General features: G+C 37.2%; 1 protein-coding gene across 2 annotated transcripts in view; it reads left to right on the top strand.

The window, feature by feature from the left end:
• Nucleotides 1–1,135: 1,135 nt before the first annotated feature.
• Nucleotides 1,136–10,844, top strand: part of LOC107740592 (potassium voltage-gated channel subfamily H member 2-like) — a 34,920-nt gene continuing 25,211 nt past the window's right edge. The window contains exons 1-5 of one of the 2 annotated variants that reach the window (XM_016553063.1): nucleotides 1,136–1,286; nucleotides 5,375–5,836; nucleotides 8,584–8,604; nucleotides 9,174–9,197; nucleotides 9,463–9,677. In XM_016553063.1, coding sequence (XP_016408549.1) covers nucleotides 1,190–1,286; nucleotides 5,375–5,836; nucleotides 8,584–8,604; nucleotides 9,174–9,197; nucleotides 9,463–9,677 — 819 coding nt within the window. In that variant the 5' untranslated portion in view covers nucleotides 1,136–1,189. The remainder of the gene's footprint in view (nucleotides 1,287–5,374; nucleotides 5,837–8,583; nucleotides 8,605–9,173; nucleotides 9,198–9,462; nucleotides 9,678–10,844) is intronic. The other variant, XM_016553064.1, reaches the window with a different exon arrangement.

Raw genomic sequence — 10,844 nt, 5'->3', positions numbered from 1 at the left:
TCTCTAAGAAGGAATAAAAGAGCGCTTTTAAGAGTAGGGTCTATTATAAGCCTTCACTTTGAAATTACAGGTGTAATTTTTCCTATTTTACCATGCTCTCTCTCACACACACACACACATTATATATATGTATATATATTCTTTTTTCTTTTTTTTACCATGCTGTCATACTTAACACATTTTATAGGAAATGAACAGTGACAAAATAAGTTCTGAAAGTGCTGTAATTTTTTGTGTTATCACTTTGCTTATAGAAGGTTGACAAACCCAAATCATCACTGCTGCATAGTTGCATTTTTCCAGTTGCCAAACATTTCAACATTTCTCCACTGCTAAAGAAACTATTAAGCCTCTTAAAAGTCCTCGTCCGTACTCCTAACAATTGTGGACCTTAAGACCTCTTTTAAGGGTTAAAATGCTTTCTGAATTACTTTTTTCTTTACTAGGATCTTTTCTTTAATTTTAAGAGGAAACACCCACATTTCTAAGAATTTTCTTAGAATTTTGTTTCTAGAAGCAACTCTTTAGCACTAAGATTTTTCATGAATACGGGCCCTGGAGTTTATGCAGAAGCAGTGACAGTGTTTATAATCTTGTTTGGTAACTCCAGTGCCAGTGAGACATTACTGTAAGTCAGTTGCTCATATGAATGCACTGGAAAAATGTAATTATTACGAATGATAATAGTTATGACAATGGTGAGGATAATTGTGTCTTTAGAGATGGAGGCCAATGGTTAATTAGCATGTCTGATAACTCTTGTGCCCCAATAATGATCAACTCAAATCCACAGGTTTCTATCAAATGTGAAGACAAATCAGAACCACGTCTCCATTGTGCTTTTTCTCAAGGGTCATCTTGCCCTATAGTTACCATGGCGACCCTCATCTTTGCCTGTCAGAAATGAATCCTGAACCTGTCAAACTGAATGAGCGTCAACATCTACACCCAAAACTGCATGTTTGTTTATGTAGTAAAGTAGCAAATGTAACCTGCTCTCCACAACCTCTGTGTATTTATCAGTACACTTAATTAAGCTAATTAATATGAAGAATCCTAATGAATTCAATGGTTAGATTTGTTTTGCTATCTAAACCAAAAGATAATGAATAAATTGTTTTTGTCTACAGGATCAGACTTCCTGTGTGCGACACACATCATTCCAGTGAAGAATGAAGAGGGTGTTGTCATGCTGTTCATCTTGAGCTTCGATTATGTGCTGAAAGAGGGCAGCATGGATTCATTAGATCGACTCAACCACACCTCGCCAGCCAGACAAGAACAAAGTGAGGCTCTTCCTTTACTATTTTCTCTTTTTCAGTCATTCCCTCTCTTTTTTTCATTTCCATCAATGCGATCCATTCCCAGCATCTGCTTTAATTGCTTACTATTTGTCTGCCAGATGAGAGAGAGGAAGAGAAAATTTCAAACAAATGGAGAATGGTGGCTGAGAAGGAATAAATGGAGAGGTGTGCAGGAAGAAATATGGAGAAGGCAGAGGAATATAGAGAAAGCTTTTATTTGCTCCAGTTGCTCTGGCTCACCAGCACACACTGTCAAGACCAAACCCAGTCAGCCAGAAAGAAAATGAAGTGGGGGGAAATAATTTATGTGACACAGTGTTACAATTATTTGGATCCCTGAGGCCAGGTGCTGAACGGCGCTTCATTTATAGGATCTCATTCAGGAAAACGGCGCCCATTAAACCATCCAATACAAACAGTGTGTGTGTGTGTGTGTGTGTGTGTGTGCGCACATGCTATAATTATGACAAATGTTCATAGAGACCTGTAAGCAATAAAACTGCCGCATTGCATTTTCTGCAAAATATGCTACTGCATCAGTTTACACGCGTGAACACGCACACATACACACACCCTGCCTGATGTCCTCCTCTAACGCTGTATTGGAAAGTCACATCTGAACTATGAAATCCAATTAATATCCAATGCTAAAACCGTCTCTGTGGTATCATAGCAACAGAGAATGTTTTGAAAAGGACATCTGCTTGTGTTCATACTGTATGTGTGCAAGTTAGAGGCACTGTTTAGTCAGGGCTGCTATAAACCGATGATTTGCTATGGCAGTGCAGTCAGTGTTATGCTGAGACATACAACATGATGCTTTAAAAATAAAACGTCCAGCTGGGATGGATATAGATTTCCTAGATCTCGCTTCCTCTGAGAGCAAGGCTGAGGGCTAAGTAGATAGGAAGTGCATTGAACCAGTAAAGAAGAGACAAACTAGCTAGTAAAATTTACAAGCTTTTCCATCCTGAATCTGTCAATTATTTATTAGGCTTTACTCTGATCAAAAATTGAAGAACGTCCCCTTCCAAAAAGCTTCTTTTGTGGGGTGCATTAGGTTGTTTTGATGAAGGAGTGATATAAATAGCCCAGTTTGGAGAGACTTTTAATTAATGCTGGCGTGGTACTGAAACCCCAGGGAAGAGACAGACAGAGAGAAAGAGAGAAATCACACTGCAGAGATAAAAAAAAGAAAAAAAGATTCTAAATGTAAAATCAAAAACAGATAACTGATGTACAAGATCTGAATATGTAATAATGGTTTTAAGATTCTTTCTGTTGTCAGCCAGATTAATTAATTTAAACAGCGCGTTCATACTATTCACGAATAAGAAACTTTTACATTGAGGTAATGTCGAAAGTAAAATACATGCTATTATTCCTAACAGCAAAAGAGCAAATGACAACTCTGTCACTCTGCACATCCTGGAATACCCAAGTCAAAAATGTGTTAGAAACACTTTTATCGAGGTCCTTTAAACATTTCAGGCTGATTGCAACTATTTGTGTTGCACATCAAGTGTGAAGTGTGTCAGGTTAACAAAAATGTTATGCAAAGAGGCTGTTGTTGAAGTAGAGAGCAGGAAAAAACTGAAGAAGAAAAAACTATTGCAGCCAAAAGCAAATCTGCAGCTTGCAAATGAATGGAGCATAGCATGCATCTCATTTCACATATGAAGGCATTTATATAGGTGTCTTACAGGTGTGGCAGCAAAAATGGCATTTTAATTCTAAGGGATAGAAACGGGGGGTAAAACATTCATGAAAACCTACTTAGTTTTTCACACACAAAAAAAAATGATATGACTGCTTTAGGTTTTTCACCATTTTAATTAACATTTAGCTTTTTGCAGTTAACTTAATCCTGCAATGTGACAAATGCATTTTTAAAGTGTTAAAAGAAAAGTTCACCGAAAAATCAAAAGTCATCATTTTATCTTGTCACACTGCAGAAATATCATGTCAGACTGCACAACACTGCTGAGGCTGCTTGAAATGTTATGGCAACAACACAAATACAATAGAAACAGATGTCATGAGTTTTCCTAGGACACCATAATGTTTTTGTAGGGCATCAAGAGTTCATGGAGCTCTCCTACACTCAATGTTGTGGATTGCCCAATAATATATTTGATTAAGTTGGTCTCACTGGTCCATAAATAATTTAGCTGTATTTTCTCTGTGGTTGATATGAAGCTCAGGTAATGAAATCCATGTAAAGTCATGCGGCTGTCTTGCCCTCCAGAGGAGAAAGATACAGAGAGAAAGCTCATTTGATCCATGTCTCCTCTCGTCTTCTCACTGAATTTCATTGATGCTGATGTCCCAGTTTTCCCTCCATCAGAGACATTTCTGTTTGTTTAACATTCAGGAAGTTCTTGTTAAAGATTCACAGTGTGGGTAGGACATTGTGGCTGCAGAGACCCCATCAGTGTAACCTTGTTTGACGGCTACTGTAATGCTGCGATTTGCACCGTACATTAACTCCTTTACAAACTATCCTTGGTTATTCTGGTGTTATAAATAATCATGTCTATTCTACTTTCTATGTCTATTCTAAAGATCAGGAAAAATCCCTCACATACACCCGCCCATAGACCCGCAGCTCAAAGAAATCCAGAATGTGTCTCCCTCATCTAATTGTGATCTGATTGACCAAAATGCATCTTAATACCAGGTGTCAACAGGGCCAAAGAGACTTTTGTTGTTGTGTTCTGCAACCTTTATAGATCCAGTGGCCCCTATATAAAAAGATTGATTTTCTTTGTAACACTTCATAACATCGTCCATAAAAAAGAACATTATCTAACATTATTACATAATACAGTGATTATAAAACAGGTAAATAGCTAGAAAATTTGAAATTACATGAAAGTGAGAAATCTTCTTCCTGGAGCCCCTGGAGTACCTTCAGGGACCATGTTTTCACTATTTATTGTGCTTTTTGGATAAGACAGAAGCTGATTCTGAACCAGTCAGCAAGAGAAGCTGCTCACACAAAATAAGCACATCCAATTAAGAAGGTGGAGAAGGACAGGTTCTGAAATTACCTCTTCAATTTAGGGGCAATGTCTACTCACTGGAATTGATTTCCAGGGGCATTTTTTTACGTTTGTAAGGGCAATTTTTTTATAATTACCTTCTTAAATGTATCTGTGTTGTCTTTTGTCAAATACCTAAACCATTAAATGAATCAGAATACTGATACCAATACAATTTTATCAACATCAACGAAAATCATACACTGCAAAGGTGGAATAAAATCTGCATCACTAAATGGGGAGAGGACAGAATTGGGAAAGGATTTGAACTCTCCCGAAGTCCAGTGGCACTATATATTCTGGCATATATTTTTCCATTAGGCTAGTGGCTCCATTTCATACTCTTATTGACTTACAGGCTACACAGACAGAGCTACTGTATCTAAAAGCTCTTTATGAATTAGTTTATTGCGCAATAAAAAATCTAGACATCGCATTGGTTATTTTAGTATCATGAAAAACTAAATGGTTTTTTGAATTGACATTAAATTATATGACATTAATTATTACAGGACATAAATTAAAATGACTGCTCTCACAAAAAATCTCATTATAATCACTGAAGCTGTCCACACTTTAAAATGAATCTCTTACTTACATTGTATCTGCTCTTTGTTGTTCATGAGTAAATTCGCAAGAGTGCAGAATTCAGAATTCACAAAAAAACTATCAACGTTGACTAATCTGAAGGCTCTGATTGGCAGTTGCATTCATACGCTTAACAGAAACGTGTGCTTGGTGCTGCAAAAATATGCATAAAAAATTATTTGATGCAATATGAGCAGATCTAAATCTAATGCTGCAGTCGACTGTCATTATTACAGTCATAATTAGTTTAATTATCCCCCATTATCTTGAATTTGGCAGACATTTTTGTTCATTTTGGTGGCATTTTTACCCTGGTAATTTCCAGGGAAGACATGTTTGACTATTAACTTTACCATTTTATACAGTATACAGTAATAAAATCATGCCTCTTTCTTGTTACCTCCTTTGAACCCTAATGTGTTCCTTTTTTTTTTGTAGAAAAAGGACGTTTTTTCTGTTTTCGTCTGCCTGCACCACTGAGCATGCTGGGAGTGAGTAAGCAATCCCTCCCTCAGGAAGACCCAGATGAGGTGACCATCCATTCGGCTGATCAGAATGAGAAACGCTCTTCCTGCTCGTCATCTGTCTCTCTTTCCCTTTCTCCACGTGAGCTCCATCCACCCACCGGTGAGAGCTGTAGCCCCTCCTACGGAAATGACACCTGGGCTCTGATTGGCCAGAATTATCTGGGGTCATGCTCACCTATCTCAGGGCCACAGGATCACTCATCTCCAAGGGGCCCCTGGGAGCGGGTGGAGCCCCAGGAGCCTTTGCCGACTGCATCCAGGAGAGCATCACGGGCCAGTATGTGCACGTTTAGGAGAGTATCATCTACACAAGATTTAGAAGGACTCAGCACGCAGATGCAGAGGACGTACCGGGATCGCCATGCTAGCGAAGGTATACAAATACATCTAAATACACAAGCATAGGCTTTAAAGAAGAATTATGTGACTGCTATTGGTTGTGTCGAAAGGAATAGTCTACCCAAAAATGAAAATTTGCTTTACTCACCCTCAGGCCATCCAACTTGTAGATGAGTTTGTTTCATTCACCTGAACAGAATTGGGGAAATTTAGCATTACATAACTTGCTCACCCATGGATGAGCAAGTTATGTAATATAACAGCTGATAAAAAACATCACAGTAAATAAATGAATCTATCATTTTAACTTTAAACCGTCCCTTCTGGCCATAATCCATAATAATGTTTCCTCCAGTGAAAAAGTTCATCCCCTGTTGTCTTCTCACATCAAAATCAAAATGTTTTGGACTGTTTTTTCACTTGTAAATGGTGCATGATCTATGCATATTTCTCTCCTGATTCAGACAAAATGACTTTTTTACTGGAGAAATCAATATTATGGATATAGGTATTGTATTGTAGCTGGAAGCAAATTAAAAACATCTTAATGATATGAAGGATCTAAGGACCCTCAAATGCAAACTGTGTGTGTTGCTTCAAGAGAGCAGCCATACATTTGTGTTGTGTGTTACTATCTTTTGGTCATTTATATTATTAGTATTTTTTATGTTATTTTTCCAGTGTTGTTTAGTCTTAGGATGTGTGGTTTAAAGGGCTATTTGTCTACATGAGTTAGAGATAAGAGAATATCTCCATTTCAAGGTTTTTAACATAACAGGGAGTTGTTGGGAAGCAGCACTTTTCCATTACTATTGCTTGTGGTATAATGTTGGATTTGTGCCGGTCAGACGAAGTCAGAGCATTGAAACAAGCACAACTAAGACTATTCAATAAACTAAAAATGTTTTATCATCATTACTTCATCTCCTGCTTCTGTTCTTCATTGGCTTTACTCAGTCAACTTCTTAGCTGATAAAGGACCATTAATACAGTTTGGGTACCAGACAAAACACTGGTTTGGGGTACCAGACAAGACTTGCTGTTAACGGGTTTTAGCTATTAAACAACTTAGCTGACTAGTTGTTCTGTTACCAGACAAAACGGATATTTTCTGACAGGATCTGGCGTCTTGCTCTGGATCTGATATTTCTGGCATGGAGGCATGATCTTACAGATAGATTTTTTTATTACAAACACAGCTTTTCGAGTCAAAAGAAGTTAATTGATGGACAAAAGTGTGGATTATTGTGATGTTTTTATCAGCTGTTTGAACTCATTCATTGCAGAAGAGACATTTTTGAGCAAGCAATTTAATGCTACATTTCTCCAATCTGTTCCAAAGAAGAAACAAACTCATCTACATATTGAATGGCCTGAGAATGAAATAAATTTTTTACCAGATTTTCACTTTTGTGTGAACTATTTCTTCAAAGAGACTTAATTTGGTAGAATGTATTGCTTTTATATCATTATAATATGGTTATTAATTTCTATTAATTTAGAAGTTTTATAATATTGAATGAGGCACTGCATATGAATAGGGTAGGCTATTTCCTAGTGTAAAAATAGTACTTAAGTATGGGTGCAAGGTCAAAACTTTTACATAGTTAAGTCAAGGTATCTAGCCAAAAATATGCATGAGTGAATATAAGGTTTCTATATTTAACTGTGCTTAAATATTTAAAAGTAAAAAGTAATCTTTTTTCTTAGCCCTTGAAACTGACTGATGAAGTCAAAAGACAGGGCAGATTTTCTCATTAAAATGAGTAATTTTCTCAATGCCGTGACTTTGTAAGGCTCTAGGACACAGCAGAAGTTAAACTGCGACCTGTATCCTGAAATGTGTTACCTGAAATTGCTAAGCATTAAATTCAACTGCAGTTGGTTTTATAGTTGTTTGGCACTTGGATATAGTTGTTAATGGACTGACCATGTTTGCATTCCAGTCACATTGTTCTTCAGCGATAGCTATAACATAATTAAAATTTTTTGTTGTGAATATAGTGAGATGTCTTTACAAGGACGAATGACTATAGGTTTTGCCAATGTCACATTAAATTTTTTTTTTTATTGGCCATGTTAAATAAAAGTGCAATGAAATCCACAGGAACGTGATGTGACTTGTTAGTTTAGTAAGATGGGCAAAGATATATATTTGTAGTATAGATTATAGATTCCCATTATGATAAGCAATAAAATACATTATATAGCTTGTACATGAAGTAAATTGTATGGTAAGAAATGTATTGTTCATTGTGACTTTTAATATGCAAAGGTTCAGCTTGTTAAATATGCATACATTTGCATATCATATCAAAAGTAACGTAGAGTTCAAGGAAACTTTCACAACATTTTGATATAATGTGTTCAGCATCTCAAGGTTGTTTATTGACCAAGTGATTTATTATACTTGGAAGAAGATATCTAACAAACCATCTCACAATTTACAGCATTATTAAGCACAAGTAAAATTTTTATGATCTATATCTAATATAAAATATCACCTAATATAAATCCACCCAAAATCATTATTTATGCCTATACTTCCTCCCCACCTAAATGCTTTATTGTCTTTATAAACGGTCTTTTCTTCTGAGTAACTTCTGAATAACTTTTAGGTTCTGCTAATCTTGTGGGGGGTTTTTTTTATTCACGCATACTGTACCCTCTCACAGTTTAAAAACCTAAAAGATCTCACCTATCAGTATTGATGCTTTTGACTGCCGTTCACTGTCTTTCTCTTCTTTCGCTCTGTCCATCCGTGATCTATTGCTTTCTCAGATAATGGGCGTAGTATTAAAGGTAACAGAGCTGTTACTCAGCACATGCTTGCCTGCCTGTGTAAAGCATGCTCAGGCTTACACTGAATGCTTCCGAAACACACCAAATTGACAATCACAAAATCTTGAAAAATAAGTGTGAATGTGCCAGAGGGACAGAGGAGAGATTTGCATGCGTAATGCCTTACGTGGTGTGAAAGTGCATGGGACAGAAACCACTTGCTGTATTGTTTGAGCCGATATTTAAGAACCAAGTTTGAACTTTTGCAGCTTTTCTATCTTTCTTTACTTCCTCTCCCTTTTCTTCATCTAAATCTCTCTTTCTGAACCTACATGGGTTTTCAACCCCTCGGGTTAAAGTTAATGTATTCCACAGGAGAATGGATTGTTTAGATTCTTGTAGCATTCTTGTCATAAATCTTTTCAATATACAAGACTGTGTGGATCATTTCAGCTCAGTGACCTGTGTATGACAGTAAAGTTCTTGAGATGATACCTGATTCTCTTGACCTTTGACCTCTTAACTTTTCAAAAGTGAAATCATTCTTTGCTCCCCTTCCCCCTCTCTTTCGCTCTCTTCTCATTGGCTAGTGTCGCGCTCTTGGATGGCTGGGGGTATGGCTAGAGCTTCACTTTGATTTTAACCGTTGTCATGTCTCTGTTGTCTGTGCGTCTACTGTCTTTTTATCTTGTGTTTGCAATTGACTCAAATGTTGTTGATGGTGGTGGTGCTGGTTTTATGGTTGTTCTGGAAATGCAGATTCTTAAAATGATCAGTGTTGATGTCACTATTAAAGTGACTCCTGCTAGAATGCTATTTTTTTAATAGCGAGAGAGAGAGTTGTATCTTGCTCATAATTTGTGTGTGTATTTGCTTTAGGACCATTTAATCAGATCAAGTCCAGCATTTTGGGTTCCACGTCTGACTCAAACCTCACTAAGTACAGCACCATCAACAAGATCCCTCTCATCACTCTCAACTTCTCAGAGACCAACAATGACAAGCGGGCATCATCTCCGCATTCCTCAGAGAAAACCATCATTGCACCAAAGGTCAAAGATCGAGCACACAACGTCACAGAGAAGGTCACACAGGTGAGAGATGGACATTACATCATGGAAACATTCATTTACTACTCTACTGTAAATGCAGCAACCAAAAAGTGGAGCCAACAAAAGTGGTCTCACAAAACACAGTTAATTACTACAAAATATTACATTACTGTCTCTCTTATGGGAAAGTCAGACATATTAAGGGTTATCTTAATAATTATGCACCACTAATGACTAGACAGCCCACGTTACACCTCTCTTCATTTCTCTTCATTGGCTACTGGTCAGTGCTCGCATCAAGTTCAAGACATTGGTGCTTGAGTAGAAAACAGCCACATGCTCCGCATCCTCTCACCTCCAATCCCTCTTAACCAATTTACATTAACTCCAGAAGTCTGAGGTCAGTGCGTGAGCGTCGTGCACAAAATCATGTCTCCAAACATTCACATCCACGGTTGCTCTCTGGAGGAATGATTTTACAAACCTGATATTCAAGAAACAGCTAAAAACTTATCTCTTCCATGAGCACTTAACAGCATCTTGCTGAAAAAAATCCTCTTCGTTTTCAGCATTTGATAAAGCCTCAATGTTTGAGACTTTATATGTTTATGGTTCATGCTATTGCCTGCTTAAAATGCATCGCTTTGTTGTTTTCCTCATTTGTATGTACACTACCATTTAACAGTTTGTGGTCAGTAATATTTTTTAATATAGTATATACAGTATAGTAATATTGAGATTTGTCATTTGCTGCTCAATGAGCAGGACCGATAAACGAATAAGAGGTATATTCTGCATATATGTATTTTAACCTCATGTCTGGAATAAGTAGTAGGAACTAATCATGAAACATGAAGTAATAAAACTAGCTATGTACATGCACACATGCACCAATAATGACTAAACACATACATGCAAAATATTGGCTCAGTTTATTTTTCTCTCCCTCCTCTTGTGTCTATTTCTGTCAGTGGTGCTGTTTTTGTTTGTTTGCCACATTATAGACTTGTTGCCTGTAACTATCCAGATGGCCAGTTACACACACAGATGGCTTGTTTCGTCTTTTCCATTCTTTGTGTCATGCAGGTTGAAGAGTTCAACTCTAATTAAACTGGGTCTTGGCATCTAATCTTGAAACGGAGCCTCCCACGCACCCGCAACCTTTATGCCGAACGTGATTTCACTCTTTCTGATTGACCCGTTTTTTTT

This window comes from Sinocyclocheilus rhinocerous, unplaced genomic scaffold (genome assembly GCF_001515625.1).
Source record: "Sinocyclocheilus rhinocerous isolate Xijiao unplaced genomic scaffold, SAMN03320098_v1.1 scaffold1247, whole genome shotgun sequence".
NCBI classification, from domain to species: Eukaryota; Metazoa; Chordata; class Actinopteri; order Cypriniformes; family Cyprinidae; genus Sinocyclocheilus; species Sinocyclocheilus rhinocerous.
The sequence above is the reverse complement of the archived record's forward strand: the minus strand, read 5'-3'. Positions and strand labels throughout refer to the sequence as shown.